The following is a 24,878-nucleotide window of genomic DNA, read 5'->3' as shown; positions in this document are numbered from 1 at the left end:
GAAATAGCTACATTCCAGCAGAGAGTAGGGGAGGGAGGTGGAAATGTTCAAGTGAGTGACAAGGGGAGGGGAAAAGATGATCAAATGACAGGGGTGGTGCCTAATGGGGAAGAGGCAAAGCAGGGGTGGAGTCTTGGCAGAAAAGGAGGGGTTTTGGGGGTCCATTTACCGGCAATTAGAAAGGTGGCAACCCAGTGAGTTGTACATAGACGGATTCCCCACATTGTCAAACTGACACAGCACAGTAAGGTCAGGAAAGGGTTTAATGTCTCCTTGACTTCCCAGTATGTAATTCAGTGAAGAAGGCCCAGAACCAAGTCACCAGTCAACTATGCGCAGAGCTCGTTATGAGCGCCAGAGCACAAGGAGAAACATTTACACCCCTTTCTGAGTGAAGAGCTGGAGCAGCCTCTCGCGGATCTCTTTGGTCCTCAACCCGTAGATGAGGGGATGTAGCAATGGGGGCACCAGAAGATAAACGTTGGCACTGAGAATGAAGAAATGCAGGGGCACATTGTGGCCAAAACGGTGTGTGAGGGAGGAGAAGAATTTTGGGATGTAAAAGGTTAAGATGGCACAAAGATGGGAGACGCAGGTCCCAAAAGTCTTAAGCCGGGCGTCCTTTGTGGGGAGCCTGAAGATGGCCCTGAGGATCTGGATATAGGATACGGTGATAAAAAAAACATCCAGACCTGTCACCAAGAATGCCACAGAGAGGCTGTAGTAACTACTGACGCGGATGTCAGTGCAGGCCAGTTTCACCACAGCTATGTGCTCGCAGTACGAGTGGGGGATAATATTGGTTCTGCAATATTGCCACTGCCTCACCAGGAGGAGAGAGGGCAGCGAGAGCATGCTCCCGCGCAGCACCACGGCCACGACGATCTTGGCCACCACAGGATTTGTCAGGATGGTGGAATGTCTCAGGGGATCACAGATGGCCACATAGCGATCCAAAGCCATGGCCACGAATATCCCAGACTCCATCGATGAGAAGCAATGGATAAAGTACATCTGGGTGAGGCAGGCACTGAAATCTATCTCTCTGGAATTAAACCAGAAGATGCTCAGTGTCTTGGGTAGGATGGATGTAGACAGGACCAGGTCGGAGACAGCCAGCATGCAGAGGAAATAGTACATGGGCCCATGGAGGCTCAGCTCTATCTTCACAATGAACAGGATGGTGAAGTTTCCCGAGACAGCAATGGCATACATGGTGCTGAAGGGGATGGAGATCCAGACATGGGCCGTCTCCAGGCCAGGAATGCCCAGCAGGATGAACGTGGAAGGGTTGGTGAAGTCGGTTGTGTTAGAATTTGACATGCAGTTGGTGAGAAGGTCTCCAACTCTGAGGCAGAACGGTGTCTCCTGAATATACCATATGTTTCCCGACTTCCTTTATATGCCCAGGGTCTAGGGTTGTGGTCGCAGTACAAATGTCTGGATGGAGAGACAATGTTAATATGAGACACTACATGCACTACTGGAGGCTGTTCTCATAGGTGAAGCAGATTGGTCGCTCTTCACACACTGAAAAATGATATTTTCACCTCATTGTTCCTTAATGCAATGAACCCCAGGCTAGAGAGTCCATGCTGTAGGGAGTTCCCCATTCACCCGGTATCAGAGGGGTAGCCGTGTTAGTCTGGATCGGTAAAAAGCAACAGAGAGTCCTGTGGCACCTTTAAGACTAACAGATGTATTGGAGCATAAGCTTTCGTGGGTGAATGCCCACTTCGTCAGATGCATGAAGTGGGCATTCACCCACGAAAGCTTATGCTCCAATACATCTGTTAGTCTTAAAGGTGCCACAGGACTCTCTGTTCCCATTCACCCAGGAACTGAAAATATGAGAGTGGAAAAAAAACAAAGCTTTGCCAAGACATGTGCCGGGGAAAACATCCCAACTAGAACAGACCTCAGGGAAAAGACTTGTGTGTCATTGATAACAGCTCCACGGAAACACCTGCTCATTCACAGTAGTGGCCAAAACAAAAACAATGTTCAAATGCCTCAGTAATAGGATGGAGAATAACCTGCTCTGGACATGCACTCAGTTTTGGTCACCCAGTCTCTATAAAGGATATAGCTGATAGAAAGGGGATTTCTGAGACAGACTGTGAGAATGGGGGAGGCTGGCATACGTGGACAGAATGAAAAGTCTGAGACTGTTTAGTTTTGAGAAGAGACAAAGACAGAATTTAAGTGATTCATTGAATTCATTCATTCAAATGGACCGAGAACAGTTCAAAAGCAGAAATAGCTATCAATACTTAACGCTTCAAAAAGGTCTAATCCCCAAAGATGAGGCAAATTATCAGCAAATCTGACTGAGAGGAAAAATGTAGAGAGAAAAATGGGAATGAAACTTGGGATTTCTTTAAGGAGAGTTTACTAGATAGCTAAAAATCACAATTGCAGAGTCAAGAAAGTGGACAACTTTGGATAAAAACCCAGGTTCAGTGGCAAAGTAAAGGCAGCAACTGGGGGTTGGGGGAGAAATATACAACAAATGAGAAAAAGGAAAAATAGATAGCAAGCAATGCAAATCAGAATTTATGAAATTTGATAAGCGACATTAATGACATCAGGAAAAATCCATGCTTGGCAAAGCTACGGATCACCAAAAGGAGACTATTAAGTATTTTAAGAACAAACGAAATCCTTGAAAAGGGTTTATGTCAATTACTAGGCGGAGAAAGGAAACTTGTTAATGTTGCAGAAAAGGTAGAAATGATTCAAAAAATAGTTTTGTTCTGCATTTGGAAAGAAGCAGTATAATGAACTCATATCTCCTGAGGTGATGAAACAATTTCCAGTCCATTAGCAGACAAGAAGGATGTTAAATAGCATCTTCAGGAGAACCTTAGAGTTATGAACACCAGAGTTACAAGCTGACCGATCCATACCTGACAGGTGTTGGTCTAACCTTCTTGTAAAAATATCCAATGAGGGAGACTCCACAACCTCCCTCGGCAATTCATCCCAGTGCTTAACCACCCTGAGAGTTAGGAAGTTTTTCCTAATGTCCAACCTAAACCTCCCTTGCTGCAATTTAAGCCCATTGCTTCTTGTGATATCCTCAGAGGTTAAGAAGAACAATTCTTCTCCCTCCTCCTTATAACAACCTTTTAGGTACTTGAAAACTGTTATCATGTCCCCTCTCAGTCTTCTTCTTTCCAGACTAAACAAACCCAGTTCTTTCAATCTTCCCTCATAGGTCATGTTTTCTAGACCTTTAATCATTTTTGTTGCTCTTCTCAGGACTTTCTCCAATTTGTCCACACCTTTCCTGAAATGTGGCTCACAAAACTTGAGACAATACTCCAGTTGAGGCCTGATCAGCACGGCGTCGAGCAGAAAAAAATACTTCTCTTGTCTTTCTTACAACGCTCCTGCTAATACATCCCAGAATTATGTTTGCTTTTTTTGCAACAGCATTACACTGTTGACTCATATTTAGCTAATGGTCCACTATGACCCCTAGATCCCTTTCTGCAGTCCTCCTTCCTAGGCAGTCATTTCCCATTTTGTATGTGTGAAACTGATTGTTCCTGCCTAAGTGAGGTACTTTGCATTAGTCCTTTGTGATTTTCATCCTATTAAGTTCAGACCCTTTCTCCAGTTTGTCCAGATCGTTTTGACTTTTAATCCTATCCTCCAAAGCACTTGCAACCCCTCCCTGCTTGGTATCATCCACAAATTGATAGGGGATTAGTTCAAATAAAAGTCTAAGAATATAATTAATGCCAGTCAACAAAACAGTTTATGGAAAGCTATTCTTGTCAAAGAAACCCAATTTCATCCTTTAATGAGAGTGTACATTCAATCTCTCTGAGGCATTTGATTTAGTGAGGAAAACAGGCAGATAAAAAATGAACACTATACAATATCAGTAGAGCACACATTAAATGGTCTAAAATGTGGCTAACTGAGAGATCTCAGAAAGCCGCTGTCAATGGGCCATAGTCAGTCAATGGAGGTTTTTGTGGTGGGGTTCTGCAGGGACCAGTTCTAGACTGAAGCCTATTTGATATTTACATCAATGATCTGGAAGCAAATAGAAAATCATTGTAGGTAAAATTGGCGGATGACCGAAAGATTGGCAGAGTGGTTACAATGAGGAGGCCAGGGCAGTCATACCCATTGATCTGGAGCATTTGGTGAGCTGGGCCCATGCAAACAAATTGTTTTAGTGCTGTCAAATGCAAAGTTATCCTCTCAGAACAGGGAAGGCAGGCCCGACCCATAGACTAGGGCCTGTATTATGGACCTGCAAAAGGATGTAGGGGTCCCTGTGGAAAACCAACTCATTGTGAGCTCCCAATGTGAGCCTGTGGCCAAAAGGGCTGATGCGATCCTTAGATACATAGACAGGGAAGGGATGAGTTGGAGTAGGCTGCCATAAAAAAGATGGAGAAAAGTTGTTCTTTCTTTCCACAGCTGGCGGGACAACGGGACACGAGTCAATGTGTTCAAACTGCAGTTCAGCAGATTTAGATAATATCTCAGGAAAAAACTTCCTAACTGTATGAACTGTAAGAACAGTAGGACAATGGAACAGATGCCTGGGGAGGTAATGGAAGCCCCTGCAATGGAGGTTTTCCAAAGGAGGCTGGATAGTCATCTGTCTGGGATGGTTTAGACATAATATATCCTGCATCTCAGCAGGGCGTTAGACTGGATAACCCTTGTGCTCCCTTTTAACCCTGTGGCTCTATGATTCTATGATCTAAAATCCTAGTATAAACCAGGTTTGAGTCAAACACAAGGCATTGGTCTCAACACAGCGGTAACTGGGTGAGATTTAATCACCTGTGTTATACAGGAGCTCAGAATGGATGATCTAATGCTCTCTTCTGACCATAAGCCCTAGGAATTTGTCAATAAAGGAAGTCAAACAGGCATTTATATTTACTTGGTCTCACAACACACGAACAAGGGAACATTCAATTACATTGAAAGTCTGAACATATAACACTGATAAAAGAAAATAGTTACTGACGTTACTGGAGCAAAGCGCGTAGCTAAATGGGATTCACAAATGGATTAGCCATTGTAGGTGGTGATAGTGTCACCACTTTTAATTAAGGCTGTCTGACACGTTCAATTAGGAGACCTCATTTTCAGTTGCTGATAAGTTTGCCTAACTTTAACAGTGACAAAGAGTCCTGTGGCAACTTATAGACTAACAGACATATTGGAGCATAAGCTTTCGTGGGTGAATACTCACTTCGTCAGACGCATGGCATGGAGCAAAGAGCATAGCTAAATGGGATTCACAAATGGAAGTGGGTATTCACCCACAAAAGCTTATGCTCCAATATGTCTGTCAGTCTATAAGATGCCACAGGACTCTTTGTCACTTTTTACAGATCCAGACTAACACGGCTACCCCTCTGATACTTAACTTTAACAGTGTGGACTGAAATTTCCCACGCTGGGTGTCAGCTTCCGGCTGAATTGTTTTTTTGAAAGTTTCAGGCATAACAGTTCAGCCAACTTCTCAAACCAAGTTAGGAGACAAGATGTCTCGCCCATGTTGAAAAATTCTCATAATTGTTCCAGTGGGGAGCTCTTCCACCTCTATGCTTTCCAGCAGATAAAAGTCAGGCAACAGTCCTTAGCATCCTCCCTCCTCCACCCACCTGGTAGCAGCTAGCAGGGCTGGCTCCAGGCACCAGGCAACCAAGCACATGCTTGGGGCGGCGCCTGGTAATGGGCGGCCAATCTTGGGGTGGCGGGGGGCAGCGCGGTGCGGCATTCCGCGGGGGGGGGCGCTCCGGCGGGGCGGCGCTCAGCGGGGGGGCGGCGCGGGGCACGGCACTCGGCGGGGGGGGGCCTCTGGGGGGCGGCGCTTTTTTTTGCTGCTTGGGGCAGCAAAAAAGTTAGAGCCGGCCCTGGCAGCTAGAGCCCTGAAATGGAGGAGGAGGATGTGACTGTGTCTGTGCATTAACATAGCTGGCTCCTTAGGTCTTAGTTTTAACTCCAAGAGAGTTTTGCCTCAGTGGGGCCGAGCAAAAATATGGACCACAGCCTCCGAATTTGGTCTTCTATTGTAAAGCTACTAACACCTTTCATTCTGAAGGATCCCCTGCACCACTGAAATGCAGCCACTTTTGGGCTGGAGGCCATCAGCCAGGGCACTCATCCCATATGGCAAGGGCCCTGGGATGTTTAATGGCTGTGCAGAGCAGAAAGGACCACAGACTTACTCTCTATCCCGCCACGCTCATGTTGCACTGGATTTGTCGAGCCAGTGAGCTCCTTAGCAAGAGATGGGTACCTGTGAATTCTGAGACGGAAGCTTCTTCCCTGGGAATCCCCCTCGGTTAGCCCTGTCCCACACGTCTCTTACCCCAGCATCCACAGTGGCATCCCACGCTGAGAGCCAACACCGGGGTGAGCACTGTTTATAATATAGCTCTGTGCAATCCCGGGGGGGTCACTCTGCCTCTAGGGGAGAAGCGGCATCTGGACGTAAACAGACTGGAGACAAGCCTGTCTGCACTTTTGTGGTCTTCATCCAGCTTTATGAGTAAACAGTAATTAAGGGACCTTCCCAAAGGGAGATGAGAACTCTTGTGCTCTGTGCTGAGTCACAGAGGAATTGGCTGTTCTGTGTATTTGTGTATATTTAACAATTATAGTTGATTAGGAAGAAAACTAGCGACAATGCCTAGATCTCTATAAAAATAACAGGAGTACTTGTGGCACCTTAGAGACTAACAAATTTTTTAGAGCATAAGCTTTCGTGGGCTACAACCCACTTCTTCGGATGCATATAGATCTCTATAGGGTTTGTAAATGCCCAGTATGGCTGGGTACAAAGTACACAGACAAATCTGGAGACAGATGACTGAGGAGAGACACGAAAGCTTTCTGCAGGCACATGGGGCAGTCACTAAGAGATCAGAGATCAGTAATTCTCATCAGTAACTATCATCATCCTGTGTAGCACCTCTCATTGAAGGATCTTAAAAACACGTTACAAAGGAAAACCACTCTGAACATATCCCCATTATACAGACAGGTAAACTGAGGCATTGGGAGACATGAATTGCCCAAGGTCACACCGAGAATGACTGGCAGGATGACAGACATAACCCAGGAGTCCTGACTTCCTTTCCGTAACTTTGGTCTCTCCACCACACCAAGAGGGAAATGGACTCCTGCTCTGGCAGGGGCTGTTCGTTGGGTGGGATGCAGAGGGAAGGCAGGAAGAGGGAGCCTGAGCCTTCGCCATCCTCTCAAGGTGAATCTGAGGTGTTCAGAACTAGCTGGAGTTTGCGAGCTCCCCACTCCTGGGACTCCACTACTGGTTCCACTCAGAAACCTGCCAATGGATCACAGTCATTGAGATCACTTTGGGGGAAGAGACTCAGTAAAAGCAACACCAACAGGATGTTCCTGTTGATAGACGGTAGCCAGAGGCCTTTCCTGAGGACAGAGGCCTCCCCTTCCCCCCAAAGCAGCCATGGAACAAGTGGGGGTGGGGGCTAAAGGCAGGATAGAGACTGGATTCGTGTTTGCACTGGATTTGTTCTCTCCTTCTTTGTTCATTTCCTCCCCGTGTCTCCCAGGTGGAATTGAAATCTAATGTTCCAGGCTGAGTCAGATTTTCCAGGGGTGCCCTGGCTGGAGGGTGCTTGGATTCCCACAGCTGAACCCTCTGCCTGCTTGACTGGCTCATCGGGGTATTTCTCTGGTGTGCAGCACTGGGGTTTTTCAGCCCTGACATGAGACTGATGTAATTCTCCTGACAAGGGCAACAGGGGCATCATGTCCACCTGTATTCAAGTTACGAACACTCTGTAGCTGGCAAGCATGGTTTGACCTTCATCTGTAGCTGAAGGCAAAGGGGAGTGGCTATGCCCTGATTTGGCTGCATTATTGTGTGGATTATTTATGATCATTATTTGTATTGTGGAAGCCTCCAGAGGCCCCGGTCCAGTTCAGGGCCCCTTGTGCTGGGCCCTTCACACACACAGAAGGAGAAACAGACCCTGCTTCAAGGAGCTTATCAATCAAATTCAGACAAGATACAGCTACTGTATTTAAACAGCCAGAAAGGATATGGGGGAGGAACAGCACTAAGAATGGGTGGTTACACAGGCTGCTGGTTGGGGGTGAGACAGCTGAAATGCACAGCCCTGCCCTGGCTGTGAGAAGTGTGTCCTGGGCCTTTGAGAACAGAGCACATGTTCGGGGAAGTAGACTGGGGCTAGCGAGAACGGGCCATTGAGTGGTGGCTGCACCAGACACACAGCTGGGAGTGCGTGGCTCTCCATTAGCTTTTGTAACTCTGCTTTAGTTCTAATCACGCGTCCCTCCTTCGAGTGCAGACTGAGCCTCCATCTCATGAATTCCCAAGACAACCCCTGGTACCAGAGGGGAGACCAGAGGAGAGGGCAGAGAAAACAGGGCTACGGTGAGGGAACAAAGGAGATGGAACAACTGAAAGCCCCCAAGGAATTGAAACTCTCGAGTAATGCAGCAGACTCCGGGAAGAGATTAAAGCAGAGTTTTGAGATATTTCTATGCAAGCAGCTGGGTTTTGTGAGAAAGGCAACCAGCATTGAGGTCAGGCTTTGTCTGCATTAGCAGTTCTGTTGGTAAAACTATTTTCGATTAGGGGTGTGAAAAAATCACCCCACTGATCAACAAAAGAGCCTCTGTGGACAGCACTAAATCAGCAGGAGACGCTTGTGCGGGGTGGTTTAATTATGTGGGTGGCAGGGCCGGCTCTAGGTTTTTTGCCGCCCCAAGAACGTGCTTGGTTTGCTGGTGCCTAGATCCGGGCCTGGCCAGTGGGAGCATAGAGCGGCTATATGGGAGACCTTACAGCGGTACAGCTGTGTCACCGTAAAGTCTGTAGTGTAGACATAGCCCCAGACAGGCAGAGGGAAGCAAGTCTCCATTCTTCCTGGGCTGGCCCTCACATACACAGGAATGTTTGCACGTATACAGAGCCATTCACAGTTCATTGATTCTGAAGCACCCTTAATGGCTTCCACTTATTATGTTTACATCAGTGATACGAGTTTATATCTTATTCTCCTAACTCGAGACATAGAACTAATACATGCAAACGAATGGGATGAACACACTTAGGAGATTACAAGCTTTCTAATGACACCATACAAGAGACCTTTTGTATAAAGCATATTCCAGTTACATCATGTTCACATTCGTAAGCATATTTCCATAAAACATATGGAGTGCAATGTCACATTTATAACTTCACATACAATGATAACACATACATACAATCAACAGGGTGATACCTCACAAGACATACTTGGTACAAAATGCAACATAATCATATTACGATGGGGAATGTGGGGTGCAGAGTGTCAAATTGGTAACTGTTAATAATGATGCAGAAAGGGCAAAAAATGTTCAAAACCTATTTGGAAAGAAGCAGGATGATGCACTCAGATCACATGAATGACTTTCCATTCCACTGGTAGCTATGGAGGATGGTAAACAGCACCTACTAGAAGAACAGGAGTACTTGTGGCACCTTAGAGACTAACAAATAAAAACTAACGGATACAGACTAACACGGCTGCTACTCTAGCACCTACTAGGGCCATTACCTTGAATGGCTCATCCACAATGTGCTGGCTAGACTGCATGTTAACTACCTTGTGTTTGTTACCCAGGAGCAAACACATTTGAAATGCTGGTACAGAGACAATATTCATAACTTTAGGTACAAAAATAATACATGCATACAAATAGGGTAACCATATTCAACAAATCATAACTTTTCCATTGATACCTTACATGATATACATTATATACAACTAATCATCATATCACTGTGGTAAGTATGGGTGTTGCTTTGCGATGCTGAATGTCACTCCCCCCCCCCCTTAGTTTACTGCAGGAGTGTTAGTCACTGACTAATGCAGACGCAGTGTGCCCAAGGCCCCCTTAAGTTTTGAACATACAACTCCCAAGAGCTGCAAACATTGTGGTGTTACCCACATGTGTTCTTGCACAGTTCTGTGTACTTTTCGACACTTTGTAGATCAGCCTAGTGATCTCAGAAGTCTGGTAGTATGCCTTCTCTTTCACTAGAAAACATCTCTTTGTATTTCTGCAGCATTGGTAAACGTTGTGTTTTTCTAATAATGCAATAAGGGTATTCATCAGTGCCATGAGGTGGTCTGCCTCAGTGTCCCCTTCCACACAGCAGAGCAGGTTTATTATGGTTTCCCTGCTGTGACAAGATTTGAGCCTGTTTACAGGTGTTAGTGAGAAGCACTATCCCCATAGGGCTGCTTGTTTACTATGCCTAGCTTGTCTAAAAGCTGGTTTCAGAGTAGCAGCCGTGTTAGTCTGTATCCGCAAAAATAACAGGAGTACTTGTGGCACCTTAGAGACTAACAAATTTATTAGAGCATAAGCTTTCGTGGGCTACAACCCACTTCTTCGGATGCATCCGAAGAAGTGGGTTGTAGCCCACGAAAGCTTATGCTCTAATAAATTTGTTAGTCTCTAAGGTGCCACAAGTACTCCTGTTATTTTTGTCTAAAAGCCTTTTCCTAATATCATGCATATAACACCTTTTCATAGAAATTACCATCAGTACCAAATTCTTTAGCACGAGATTTAACACCCCCACCAAATCTTTTATCACAGGTAGGCATTTTCAAGAATTTTTATTATACCACACTTTTTGCTTGGACAGTTTCCTTTGTTCAAAACCCATTGTGTCTTTCAAATCCTACCTGAATCTTAACATGTGTTTAATTACTGATTTTCGTTTCCCCTCAGTGTCCCCTTCAGTATGGGATCTCAGTCTAAGGTCATGTTTGCTGTCTTGGTATTCCAGTGTGTGGTGAGGTAAGGATTCATAGATTCATAGATTCATAGATTCTAGGACTGGAAGGGACCTCGAGAGGTCATCGAGTCCAGTCCCCTGCCCGCATGGCAGGATGTAACGGGACTTTGCATTTATCTAGCCCTCTGTGGGTCTGCTTCCAACCCCAGGGTTATGCTCATGCAAAAAATCCAGCCATCCCCATCTCATGCTTTCCTTCTGATCCCCACTCCCAGAACTGGGACCTAGAGAGTTGTGATCTGTTGCTCTCTGGAATAAGAGGTGTGTCTTCTCCTAGCAGCTATTTCATAGATGCTTTCTGTGTCTTTCCAACCCTGGTCCAAAGCCTGATCAGTGTAAGTCTCTTACCCAGTGTGCCCCACCCTCAATGTGGAGAGGACAATGCACCAGACCCTGTTCCTGAGCAGATTTCCCTTTACACTTCAAACAACACACTTGTGACCCGGTGTGCCAGGGGCAGCCCTCAATGGAAATGTCGAGGTCAACATGATTTTATTGAACTTCTATCACATCCCGCCTTAGCTATCCCTTTTCCAAGCTGCAAAATTCCAGTCTTTTTAATCTCTCCTCATATCGAAGCTGTTCCATACACCTAATCATTTCTGTTGTCCTTCTCTGTGCCTTTTCCAAATCCATTATAGCTTTTTTGAGATGGGGAGACCGGATCTGCACACAGTATTCAAGATGTGGGCGTACCATGGATTTATATAGCGGCAATATGATAGTTTCTATCTTATTATCTATCCCTTTCTTAATGATTCCCAACATTCTGTTAGTTTTTTTGACTGCCGCTGCACATTGAGCAGATGTTTTAGGGGAACTATCCACAATGACTCCAACATCTCTTTCTCAATAGCTAACAGCTAATTTAGACCCTATCATCCCAGCTGCATTCCCCTTCCACTCAGTCCTGTAGCATCCATGTAGCAGCTCCATGTTTGCTGTCACAGCCCCGCTCAAGCTCTTGTGGCTGGATGCCTGCCAGGCAGCTGTGTTTGGGTCCCACATACTGGATCCGTGTGGTTTTCAGCTGGAGCAGCTTGAGGCCCTGCTTCTGGCTCTGGGTTTCTAGGCCCACTCTCAGGGTGCAGCTTCCATTCTAGCGCCTCTCTCTGGGACCAGAGACCAGCGCACCAAAACCCTGAGGCTGGTTTAGTCCTGGCTCCCCCAGACTCTCCAATTGCTTCAGCTCACCCTTCCCAGAGCTCCCCCTTGGGCACATTCTGTTTCCAGTTACTCTCTTTCAGGCACATGATTGTTAGAGCAAACAGACCCAGGCCTTGCAAAAGGGGTAGCTAAAACAATGCCTTTACTTGAGACAGCACAAGAGATACCCAGATCAAGGTGAACATAATAGGGCACCTGCACGTCATTCCCTGCTTCTGTGTCCTCACTGCCTTGGAACATTCTTTGGGATTTGGTGAGAGCCAACCAGGGTGTCCGGGGTCCACCTCCTGCAACTCATGGCTTCTCCTCAAGTTGGAGTCGGTCTCTTGCTGCAAACAAAGAGTCCCCTCTGCCACCCTTGTGCTTCTCTCCTGCCCTGCTTCTTCTCCTCTTTCAAATCTGTCTTTTTGAAGGACTCAACAAACACCTCCTCTCTCTGTTTCCTCTTCTGGGAAAGTTCCATTCATTCCATGCCCAACCCTCTGCAGAGATGCTGGGGAAAAGTGGTTTCTATCTAGAATGCAGTTACTCCCTTCTTCTGTCCCAGCGAGATCTTGTTAATGGCTGATAGTCTTTAATGACCAAATTATTTATAGACAGATGCCTCTGCCCAGCCTCCTGCCCTTGAGCAAAAGGAGTGTGAGCGAAGAGTACAGTAAAAGCCCAAAGACATAAGACGGTTCATACAAACAAACGTGAGTTAATAGCTTTCATCCCAGCCCCAGAGCAGAGGGAGCCCAACTAGACAGAGGCAACATTTAGGGAGGTCAGGGGCCTTTAGCCCACTTTGACTTTCATACCTGCAGTCTGCTCACAGTGCACACCGAGGCCCGAGATGGAGCAGTCACCTGCAACACTGCTTGAGTGTGATATGTCATGAGTTCCATGCTGCTTCCAGCTTCCACCCTTGGGGCAGGGAATTTGTTAATAAACAGAGGCTGGGTGATTAAGATAACAAAAGGCATGTCATTAAATTAAATTAAGGCTTTTTAGATGATCCTGAAAGCATTGCCAGGTACTCCCATTAAAAGAAAGGACTCAAAGGGTAGGAATAAATGCTGAGAATGACTCTGAAGAGCTACAAAAGGATCTCACAAAACAGGGGGACTGGACAACACAATGGCAGATGTAATTCAATGTTGATAAATGCAAAATAATGAACATGGTGAAATATAATCCCAAGAATGAATTGGCCCTCTGATGAATATGCCTCCACACATCTGCCTGCTCCAACGGCTGAGGCAACTGGTTAGGAGCAAACTCATGGTTCTGCAGCCGTAAGTGTCCCACAAATTGACGATCACTCTGCTCTAACCATTTCCCCAGCAACTGCACACCCACACCAGTTCCTGGTGCCCCAACCAGGGTATCACCCATGGGTCATCCAGGGATCCACTCAGCACCGTGCCCATGCCTGTATGTGATTAAGCATATCCTGTCCCGTTTCCGCAAGGATTCTCTTCATCTTATTCATCCCTGCAGTATGAGAATCCACCTGGAACAGCATTTTTGCCACCTGCCACAGAATCAGAAATGTATTTCCCAAACCCGCTGCATCCGTGTCCGGTGTGCCCCGTCCCAAAAGACTGTCCCCTATGGCTACCTGGTCCTCATAAGTTACACCCTCCATCTCTCTGCACAAGCCACAGCACCAACCAATCGCAATCATCCCGGGGCACCTTCCCCAGCCCACTCAGCAATGCATCCCAGTCCTGCCCCCAACCCCATGATGCACACTCCCTGGAGCTCTGGTGGGGTACCCCTCTCTTGAAAGGATTCTAACTGTGGATCGCCAATTTATAATATCCACTGTCAGTCGGGAGAAGGTGAAGGGGGAGTGGATGACTCCTTTTCTGCCATTGGTAGGGCAGATGGTTCAGAACCCCACGGTCTATTTTATCCCTGCTTACACCGGAACAGTTCATTCTCTAAACCTACCACCCTCCCCACCAGTTCATCCCTCTCCTGCCAAATTGCCTCACCGGACTCCTTTGCCCTTGCAGCATCCCATGTCTTAAAATCTGCTACCTCCACTGCTAGTATGTATTTTTCTATTGTTGGTCCACGATCCTCTCCAAATCTTTTATATGTTGCAGGAGATCAGCTTCCTGTTTTACCCAGTTCGTTATCCCAACACACAAACCTGGTAGTACCATTCCCTTTTTCTGATATTCCTTTCCCTTGGGATCTCCAAAAAGCTCCCCCATCTCCTTCCCAATCTCATCCCAGGTCAACCCCCACACCTGATATGGGCCCTGATTTTTCTTTATCCATTTAAAAAAAAGTCCATTTCTCTCACTTCACAGAACCCACAACGACCATCACGAAAGCCCACCATAACCTCTCCAAGCAGCTGCATGGGCTGTTGGGGAGGAGGACTTACCTGGCTGCTACTCACCCGTCCAACGTGATGTATCTGAATCAGGGCACCAAGACATTACAGGGCTTTCCCTTCACCCTCTCCCCTGGTCCTTGTCATGCAGACAGAAAGCAGAAGACCACAGGCAATACGATATATAATGGGGTTAGTTTCCAGCAAGCATGTGTACCGTAACTCTGATGATGCAGAGCCTTGTTTCCCAGTGTTATGACTCCCCACTCCCCAGTAGGCATAATTATACCTGAAATGCATGCCCACAGTCCCACCCCTTACACCTGATGGGGGGTCATGGGTCTGGGGTCTTCATCCCACCGCTTTTGTACCCCATGGGAGGAGAAACGAGTGAGGTTGTGCTACGGACAGGGACAGGCATTACTTTGGCCTTTTATATTTTATACCTTCCCCTCAATACCCTGTTGCCCCTCCTGACTGGTTGCTTGAACTTGCCTTGAGATAGGGGTTAAAGCAATCTTTAAAGTGTGTGCTCCAGTAACAATTTAACTGCACTCATGAGTTCCCACTATGTTAACAAACCCATCTGGCTAGGCAGAAGCAAAATACTCAGTATCTTTGTCCTTTGTTTACACATATTGAGAACAATGTATGTATATCAAAAAATCAAATAGGCAAGCAAAAGTCAAAATACTATCGCAGGAGAAAATACAATCCTGAATGCTATATTGGCAGTAGCACTCCTCGAAACTCTGGCAGAATTTCTTCCCAGAGTCTGTTGCATTGCATGAGAGTTTCAACTCCTTGGGGCTCACAGAATCATAAAATCACAGAAGATTAGGGTTGGAAGAGACCCTCAGGTGGTCATCTAGTCCAACCCCTGCTCAAAGCAGATCCAAACACCAACAGAAACATCCCAGCCAGGGCTTTGTCAAGCCTGACCTTAAAAACCTCTATGAAAGGAGATTCCACCACCTCCCTAGGTAACCCATTCCAGTGCTTCACCACCCTCCTAGTGAAAAAGTTTTTCCTAATATCCAACCTAAACCTCCCCAACTGCAACTTGAGACCATTACTCCTTGTTCTGTCAAAATGACTGGAAGATAGCTAATGTAACGCCAATATTTAAAAAGGGCTCTAGAGGTGATCCCGGCAATTACGGACTGGTATGTCTAACATCAGTACCGGGCAAATTAGTTGAAACAATAGTAAAGAATAAAATTGTTAGACGCGTAGAAGAACATAAATTGTTGGGCAAAAGTCAACATGGTTTCTGTAAAGGGAAATCCAGAAAGCCTTTGACAAGGTCCCTCACCAAAGGCTCTTACATAAATTAAGTTGTCATGGGATAAGAGGGAAGATGCTTTCATGGATTGCGAACTGGTTAAAAGACTGGGAACAAAGGGTAGGAATTAATGGTAAATTTTCAGAATGGAGAGGGGTAACTAGTGGTGTTCCTCAAGGGTCAGTCCTAGGACCAATCCTAGTCAACTTATTCATAAATGATCTGGAGAAAGGGGTAAACAGTGAGGTGGCAAAGTTTGCAGACGATACTAAACTGCTCAAGATAGTTAAGACCAAAGCAGACTGTGAAGAACTTCAAAAAGATCTCACAAAACTAAGTGATTGGGTAACAAAATGGCAAATGAAATTTAATGTGGATAAATGTAAAGTAATGAATCATTGGAAAAAAATAACCCCAACTATACATACAATATGATGGGGGCTAATTTAGCTACAACTAATCAGGAAAGAGATATTGCAGTCATCATGGATAGTTTTCTGAAGCCGCCCACGCAGTGTGCAGAGGCGGTCAAAAAAGCAAACAAGATGTTAGGAATCATTCAAAAAGGGACAGAGAATAAGATGGAGAATATCTTATTGCCCTTATATAAATCGATGGTACGCCCACATCTTGAATACTGCATACAGATGTGGTCTCCTCATCTCAAAAAAGACAGACTGGCATTAGAAAAGGTTCACAGAAGGGCAACTAAAATGATTAGGGGTTTGGAATGGGTCCCATATAAGGAGAGATTAAAGAGGCTAGGACTCTTCAGCTTGGAAAAGAGGAGACTAAGGGGGGGGGGGATATGATAGAGGTATATAAAATCATGAGTGGTGTGGAGAAAGCAAATAATGAAAAGTTCCCATAATACAAGAACTAGGGGCCACAAAATAAATTTAATGGGCAGCAGGTTTAAAACAAATAAAAGGAAGTTCTTCTTCACACAGTGCACAGTCAACCTGTGGAACTCCTTGCCTGAGGAGGTTGTGAAGGCTAGGACTTTAATGGCTATTAGCCAGGATGGGTAAGAAATGGTGTCCCTAGCCTCTGTTTTTCAGAGGGTGGTGATGGATGGCAGGAGACAGATCACTTCATCATTACCTGTTAGGTTCACTACCTCTGGGACACCTGGCATTGGCCACTGTTGGTAGACAGGATACTGGGCTGGATGGACGTTTACTTTGACCCAGTATGTCCATTCTTATGTTCTTGTGGGTTTTCCATGTGTGTCATGGATTGTCTCTGCCAGCACTTTATCTGAAGCCGAGAGATAACTCCCCACAATTTGCACCTCCCTCCCCCCATCCCCAGCTTCAAGGGAGCCATTTCAGATTTTGGTACTGTGACAGACCCAGAGCAGTGGGGTACAGGAGTCTGGTAGAGGGCAAATATACTGGTCACTGGATGAGTAGTTTTCTGTCCCCTGAGTGACCAGAGAAGGGGCTGCACTAGAGTAATCAGGAACCTGCTAGAACCAGTTAAGGCAGGCAGGCTAATTAGGACACCTGGATCCAATTAAGAAGAAGCTGCTAGAATCAATTAAGGCAGACTAATCAGGGCACCTGGGCTTTAAAAAGGAGGTCACTTCAGTTTGTGGTGCGAGTGTGAGGAGCTGGGAGCAAGAGGTGCAAGGAGCTGAGAGTGAGAGGGTGTGCTGCTGGAGGACTGAGGAGCACAAGTGTTATCAGACACCAGGAGGAAGGTCCTGTGGTGAGAATAAGGAAGGTGTTTGGAGGAGGCCATGGGGAAGTAGCCCAGGGAGTTGTAGCTGTCATGCAGCTGTTACAGGAGGCACTATAGGCAGCTGCAGTCCACAGGGCCCTGGGCTGGAACCCGGAGTAGAGGGCGGGCCCGGGTTCCCCGCAAACCTCCCAATTGACCTGGACTTAACAGGTACAACCACAACTTGGAAAGAACTGAAAGAACCGCTTAGGACAAAAATAACAAATGTAATACCTAACTACAAAAGGGCCATGGTAACAAACTGACAAATATGATAATAAGTTAAAATCATTAATATACTAAACTATAGGAAAAAGACACTCCAACATTAGTAAGATGAGGAAATACAAATATGGAAAAGGGAAAAAATCCCCTACTGAATATGCATCAAACAGAATGGCATCAGCATAACATATGATAAAAGTGGCATTACAGCCTAGGGTCGGTAGGAGAAGGAGATGTCGTCCTTAGGAGGTGTCAGACTGATGGCCACTGGTGATGATGGGGAACGTGATGGTAATGAGGAAGGCAGGAGCGGCGCCAGGGTTTTTGCTGCCCTAGGCGGCAGTGCTCCTCCTCAGAGCATTCGACGGCAGGGGTCCTTCCGCTCCGCGTCTTCGGGGCTCTTCGGCGGCAGGTCCCGGAGCGAGTGAAGGACCCGCCGCCAAAGCGCCCCGAAGACGCGGAGTGGAAGGACCCCCGCCACTGAATTGCTGCCGAGGACGGCAAAATGCCGTCCCCCAAATCCTGCCGCCCTAGGCTACCGCCTAGGGTCACCTAGTGGAAGCGCCGGCCCTGGAGGAAGGTGATGGCCAACATTTCAGGTTGTTCTACAGGAGAAGGTGTGAGTATATGGATGTGCAGATGTACATTCTGTGGTATCTCTATCTACCTTACTGAGCTGGGGTGTTTGTGACTGTGCTAAACGTATTAATAAAGTATATTTGTAAAAATAAAAAGTTCCTATAGTGTGAGTGTTGCAACTGTGCACATCGGGGTTCTCAACATTATAATAATTTGAATAATACTTGGCCTGATCTTGGGGCAAGAATCTATCGACCCTCAAAGTGATATCTGGGGATTCTTAAATTATCAATATTATCAATACATAATCCAGAGATCGGGCAACAAGATGTATCTGCCCCTGCTGTAACCAGCTAGTCCCCACTCCCCTCCCAGAGCTGAGATAGAACCCAGGAGTCCTGATGAGTTCGCTATCTCTGCAAAGTAACTAACCAAGTAAGAATATACATTAACATTTTAAACCTAACCAGTGCCCCTTAAGCGATTTGTTACCGGATGTCAGAACATGTTAGTATTAAAGCTGAGTGAGTGTAATATTTATTTAATTTTCTTTCTTTTATACAGGAATTAGACACAGTGCTCCTGTCAGCTAAGTGCTAAGTTATCTGCCAAAAAACTAGAATTTTCCAGGGTCTAAGTAGCCCCTGGAATCATGATTAAAGTTGCCACTCCTACCAAATTTTGAAATGGTTCCCTTGCCACTGGGGGTGGAGGGAGGGAGGTGGAAATGATCCAGCGACTGAAAGGGGGAGGAGAAGAGAGGAGCAAGTGACAAGTGTGGGGCTTTGGGGCGAAGGGACAGAGCAGGGGCAGAGCCTTGGGCGAAGATGTGGGGCAAGGGGTGAGGTTTCAGGGGTCCAGTTACCAGCAATTAGAAAGGAGGCAACCCAGTGAATTGTACATGGACCGATTCCCCAGTCTGTCATGCTGACACAGCACAGTAATATCAGGAAAGGGTTTAATGTCTCTCTGACTATTCAGCAAGTGATTCAGGACGAGGGCCCAGAACAATGTCCCCGGTGATCTCTGCATAGAGCTCGCTCAGAGAGCCAAAGCACCAGGAGAAAACGTTAGGTCCCTTTATGAGTAAAGAGCCGGAACAGCCTGCCCCGGATCTGTTTGGTGCTCACTGAGTAGATGATGGGGTTTAGCATGGGGGGCACCAAAATGTACACATTGGCAATAAGAATGTGGAAATGTTGAGGCACATTGTTGCCAAATCGGTGCGTGAGAAAGGAGAAGAGAGGTGGGATGTAAGACACTAGAATGACACAGAGGTGGGAGCCACAGGTCCGAAAAGTCTTGTGCCAGGCATCCTTTGTGGGGAGGCTGAAGATGGCCCTGAGGATCTGGACATAGGACACAGTGATAGAAAACACATCCAGACCCATCACCAAGAATGCCACAAAGAGGCTGTAGTAACTACTGACGTGGATGTCGGCACAGGCCAGCTTCACCACGGCTATGTGCTCACAGTACGAGTGGGGGATGATGTTGGTTCTACAATATGGCCACTGCCTCGCCAGGAATGGATGGGGCAGTACTAGCATGCCACCACGCATCATCACAGCTAAGCAGATCTTGGCCACCACTGGGTTTGTCAGGATGGTGGAATGTCTCAGGGGATGACATATGGCTACGTAGCGATCCAAAGCCATGGCCACAAGGATCCCAGACCCCATCACTGAGAAGCAGTGAATGAAGTACATCTGAGTGAGGCAAGCACTGAAATTGATCTCCCTGGAATTGAACCAGAAGATACTCAGCATTTTGGGCACGATGGATGTACACAGGATGAGATCCGTGATGGACAGCATGCAGAGGAAATAGTACATGGGTCCATGGAGGCTCAGCTCCATCTTCACAATGAGCAGGATGGTGAAGTTCCCCAAGATGGCTATGGTGTACATGGTGAAGAAGGGGATTGAGATCCAGACATGGGCCGCCTCCAGGCCAGGAATGCCCAGCAGGATGAAGGTGGAAGGGTTGGTGAAGTCGGTTGTGTTGGAATCTGACATGGAGTAGGGGAGAAGGTGTCCAACTCTGAGGCAGAATGGTGTCTCCTGCATCTACAGTACTTTCCCCTGACTTCCTCTATGTGCCCAGGCTCTAGTGTGATGGTTGCAGTACAAATGCCTGGACAGAGAGAGACACTGTTACTATGAAACACGACGTGCACAACTGGAGGCTGTTCTCATGGGTAAAGCAAATTGGTCGCCCTTCACTCACTGAAAAATGATATTTTAATTATTCAGAGAAATAAATTATGAACAATTGACCCTACAAAACCAATTCCATATTTTATGGTGCTCCATGCATCGACAATTCCTACACATCTGGGACTGTTTAGTTTAGAGAAGAGAAAAAGAAGGGGGCATATGATAGAGGAGAACAAAATAAAAGAATGGAACTGATTAAGTCCCAGCTTGACAAAGCCCTGGCTGGGATGATTTAGTTGGTGTTGGTCCTACTTTGAGCAGGGGGTTGGACTAGATGACCTCTTGAGGTCTCTTCCAACCCTGATATTCTACGATTCTATGATTCTACATTCAAATGGAGAAACAGAAAACAGTTCCCAACCAGTACCATCTATAGACACTTAGTACTTCAAAGGGGCTAATTCCCCAAAGCTGAGGCAAATTATCAGCAAAACTGACTGGGAGGAAAAATTTAGACCAAAAAATGGGAAAGAAAATTGGGAGTTCTTCAAGAAGAGTATATTAGATAGCTAAAAAGCCTTGATTCCACAGTCAAGAAAATGGACAACTTTACCTAAAAACTCCATTCAGTGGCAAAGGGAAAACAAATGTTAGAGGGGGAAATCAGTATATAAAAATGGGGAAAAGGAAATATAGATAGCAAGCAATGCAAATTGGAAGTTATGAAAATTGATAAGTGTTAAAGACATCAGGGAATATCCATGCCTGGCAGGGCTCAGGGTCACAAAAATGAGATTATTGAAGTACATTAAGAACAAAAGAAATCCTAGAAAAAGTTTAGCCCAATTTCTAGAGAGTGAAAGGAAACTTTTTAATGTACCTGAAAAGTTACATGTGTTCATGAAATAGTTTTGTTCTGCATTTGGAAAGAAGCAGTATGAGGTACTCATATCACATGAGGTGATGAAATACTTTCCAGTCACCAGACAGGGAGGATGCTTAACAGGATCTACAGTAGAACCTTAGAGTGATTGTCAAGGCTGTATCCCCACTTTGAACTTTAGGGTACAAATGTAGGGGCCTGCATGAGGACTTCTAAGCTTAACTACCAGCTTAGTTCTGGTCCGCTGCCACCATTCCCTACCCTGGGAAGCTTTTAGAAACTTTTCACCAATTCCCTGGTGCATACAGATCCAAACTCCTTGGATCTTAAACAAGGAGAAATTGACCCTTCCCCCCTCCTTCCTTTCACCAACTCCTGGTGAATACAGATCCAAACCCCCTTGGATCTTAAAACAAGGAGAAATCAATCAGGTTCTTAAAAAGAAGGCTTTTAATTAAAGAAAAAGGTAAAAATCATCTCTGTAAAATCAGTATGGAAAATAACTTTACAGGGTAATCAAACTTAAAGAGCTCAAAGGACCCCCCTCTGTCTTAGGTTCAAAGTACAGCAAACAAAGATAAACACTCTAGTAAAAGGTACATTTACAAGTTGAGAAAACAAAGTAAATCTAAGACGCCTTGCCTGGCTTTTACTTACAATTTTGAAATAAAAGAGACTTGTTTAGAAAGATGGGGAGAACCTGGATTGATGTCTGGTCCCTCTCAGTCCCAAGAGCGAACAACCCCTTAAAACAAAGAGCACACACAAAAGCCTTCCCCCCCCCAAGATTTGAAAGTATCTTGTCCCCTTATTGGTCCTTTGGGTCAGGTGTCAGCCAGGTTACCCGAGCTTCTTAACCCTTTGCAGGTAAAAGGATTTTGGAGTCTCTGACCAGGAGGGATTTTAGTACTGTACACAGGAGAGCTGTTACCCTTCCCTTTATAGTTATGACAGTGATGAACACCAGAGTTATGCACTGACCGAACAACCACACATCTCACTCGGAACCGGAGGTATGTGATCAGGCAGCAGCAGACCCCCCCCACCACCCCAAAGGGCAAATTCAGGACAGTTCTGTGTTAAATAAAAAGTATTAAAAAATAAAGGGAAAGTTTAAAAAAAATGAGAAGCTTTGAAAACAATGGAAAAGCTGGTAGGGGATTAGTTAAAAAAAAGGCTAGGAGTATGATTAAGGCCAGTCAACAACCTGGGTTATGGAAAACATGTCTTGTCAAATAAACCTGATTTCGGCCTTTAATGAAAGTATATATCTGGTAGATCAAGGGAACCAATTTCTCTCATGCATTTAATTTAGTAGTGGAAAATATTTAGATAGAAAATTAACACTGCACAATATCAGTAGGGCATACGTAAAACGGACTAAAAACTGGCTAACTGACAAATCTTAGGAAGCAGTTGTCAATGGGCCATTGTCAGTGAATGTGGCTGTTTCTAGTGGGGTTCTGCAGGGATCAGTTCTAAGCCCGATGCTATTCAATGTTTTCAGGAACAATCTGGAAGCAAATATAAAATCACTGCAGATAAAATATGCGGATGACTCAACGATTGGCAGAGTGGGTGCAATGAGGAGGCCAGGGCAGGCATACAGATTTATGAGGAGCATTTGTAAGCTTGACCCATGCAAACAAAATGTTTTAATACAGTCACATGCAAAGTGATCCTCTAAGAACAGGGAATGCAGGCCCAACACACAGACTAAGGCACTGTATTATGGAACTCAAGGACCCTCAAAAGGATTTAGATGTCATTGTGGACAATCAACTCATCATGACCTACCTGTATGATGCTGTGGCCAAAAGGGCTAATGCGATCCTTGGAAGCATAAACAGGGTAGTGGTGAGTTGGAGCAGGGGGAATATTTTACCTCTGCACATAGCCTTGGTGAAACCTATTGCATCCAGTTCTGGGGTCTACATTTCAAAAAGGATGTTGAAAAATTGGAGAGGGTGCAGAGAAGAGCCCCAAAATGAGTGGAGGCAGGAGAAAATGCCGGATAGTAAGAGACTGAAACAGCTTCGTCTATTTACCTTATAAAAAAAATCAATCAAGAGGGACGTTCCTGGTCAGAAAAAAAGTGGCTAATAATGAGCTCTTTAATCGAGCGGAGAAAGGCAGAGCGAGACCCAGGTGGAAATGATGGCCAGATTTTTAGCATTGAGGGAGATTAACCATTGGAACACACTGCAAAGTGAAGTAGTGGATTCTCCAACTCCTCATATCTGGAGATGCAGACTGGATGCTTTTGTGGAAGATCTGCTTGAGGGCTTGTCTACACTTAAAATGCTACATAGCGCTTCAGTGTAGACACCATTTACACAGATGGCAGGGGTTCTTCCATCAGCGTAGGTAACCCACCTCCATGAGAGGGGTAACTAGGTTGATGAAAGAATTCTTTCATTGACCTCATTCTGTCTAAGCTGGGGTTAGTTTGAAATAGCTTCACCTCTCAGGGGTGTGGATTATTTTGCTGTTGCAAAAAAAAGAAAATGCAGTTTTGGGTTGCATTAACAGGCATAGAATGCAAGTCATGGGAGGTGATAGTATTTTTCTACTCAGCGCTTATTAGGCCTCCATGCTTTCCAGCAGATAAAAGTCAGGTAACAGCCCCCACTTTAACAGCAATAGCCCTGAAATGCAAGAGGAGGAGGTGACAGTCTCTGTGCATTAAAACACAGCTGGCTCCTGAGATCTTTACTCAGTTCCTACTCCAAAGGAAGATTTACCTCAGTGGGGCCTGAGCAAAGTATGGGCTAGGGCCTCAGAATTTGGTCCTGTGCCAGTCAAATGCAGCCACCTCGGGCTAGAGGCCATCATCCGGGGAGGAACAAAAGAGAGGGAGCTATTTGCCCATTGTACTGGAGCAAACTCATCACCTGTGGCAAGGGAACTGGAATGATTAATGGCTGTGCAGAGTGGAAAGGACCACAGACCTATTCTCCATCCCATCACAGCCACATTGCACTGAGTTTGTTGAGCTTGTAAGTCCTCAGCAAGAGATGGGTACCTGTGAATCCTACGATGGAAGTGTCCTCCCTGGGAATCCCCCTCAGGTAGCCGTGTCCCACACCTCTCTCACTCCAGCATCTGCAGCAGCATCCCACGTCAAGAACCGACACAGGGGTGTGCTCCATTTATAATATATCTCTGTGCAATCCCAGTGGAATTCGTTCAGCCTCTAGGGGAGCATCTGAATGTAAACAGGCTGGAGACAAACCTGTTTGTGCTGCTGCATTCTTTATCCATTTTTAGGAGTAAACAGTAATTAAGGGACCTTCCCAAAGGGAGATGAGAACTCTTGGGCTCTGTGCTGAGCCAGAGAGGAACTGGCTGCTCTGTGTATTGGTATATATTTAAAAACTATAGTTGATTAGTAAGAAAATTAGGGATAATGCCTAGGTCTCCATAGGGTCTGAATCCTGTAAATATCCAGGAAGACTGGGATGATAGTAGACAGGCAGATCTGGAGACAGATGACTGAGGGGAGATACAAACACTTTCTGCAGGCACACGGGGCTGTCGCTCAGGGATCAGTAATTCTCATCAGTAACTATCATCATACTGCTACACCTTTCATTGAAGGATCTTCAAAACCCCTATCAAACAAAAGTCCCTATGAACATATCCCCATTATACAGATAGGTAAACTG

The 24,878-nt window shown here is 45.7% G+C and overlaps 2 protein-coding genes across 2 annotated transcripts; both read right to left on the bottom strand.

The window, feature by feature from the left end:
* Positions 1–375: 375 nt before the first annotated feature.
* Positions 376–1,323, bottom strand: LOC135895455 (olfactory receptor 52M1-like). Its single transcript, XM_065423567.1, has one exon. The coding sequence runs from the start codon at positions 1,321–1,323 to the stop codon at positions 376–378; it is 948 nt and encodes a 315-aa protein (XP_065279639.1).
* Positions 1,324–19,238: 17,915 nt separating this feature from the next.
* Positions 19,239–20,237, bottom strand: LOC135895200 (olfactory receptor 52N2-like). Its single transcript, XM_065423276.1, has one exon. It carries the CDS (start codon positions 20,235–20,237, stop codon positions 19,239–19,241), a length of 999 nt encoding a protein of 332 aa, XP_065279348.1.
* Positions 20,238–24,878: the final 4,641 nt, after the last annotated feature.

The sequence above is a fragment of the Emys orbicularis genome, chromosome 1 (assembly GCF_028017835.1).
Source record: "Emys orbicularis isolate rEmyOrb1 chromosome 1, rEmyOrb1.hap1, whole genome shotgun sequence".
Classification (NCBI taxonomy): Eukaryota; Metazoa; Chordata; order Testudines; family Emydidae; genus Emys; species Emys orbicularis.
This window is presented reverse-complemented; position numbering and strand designations above follow the sequence as displayed.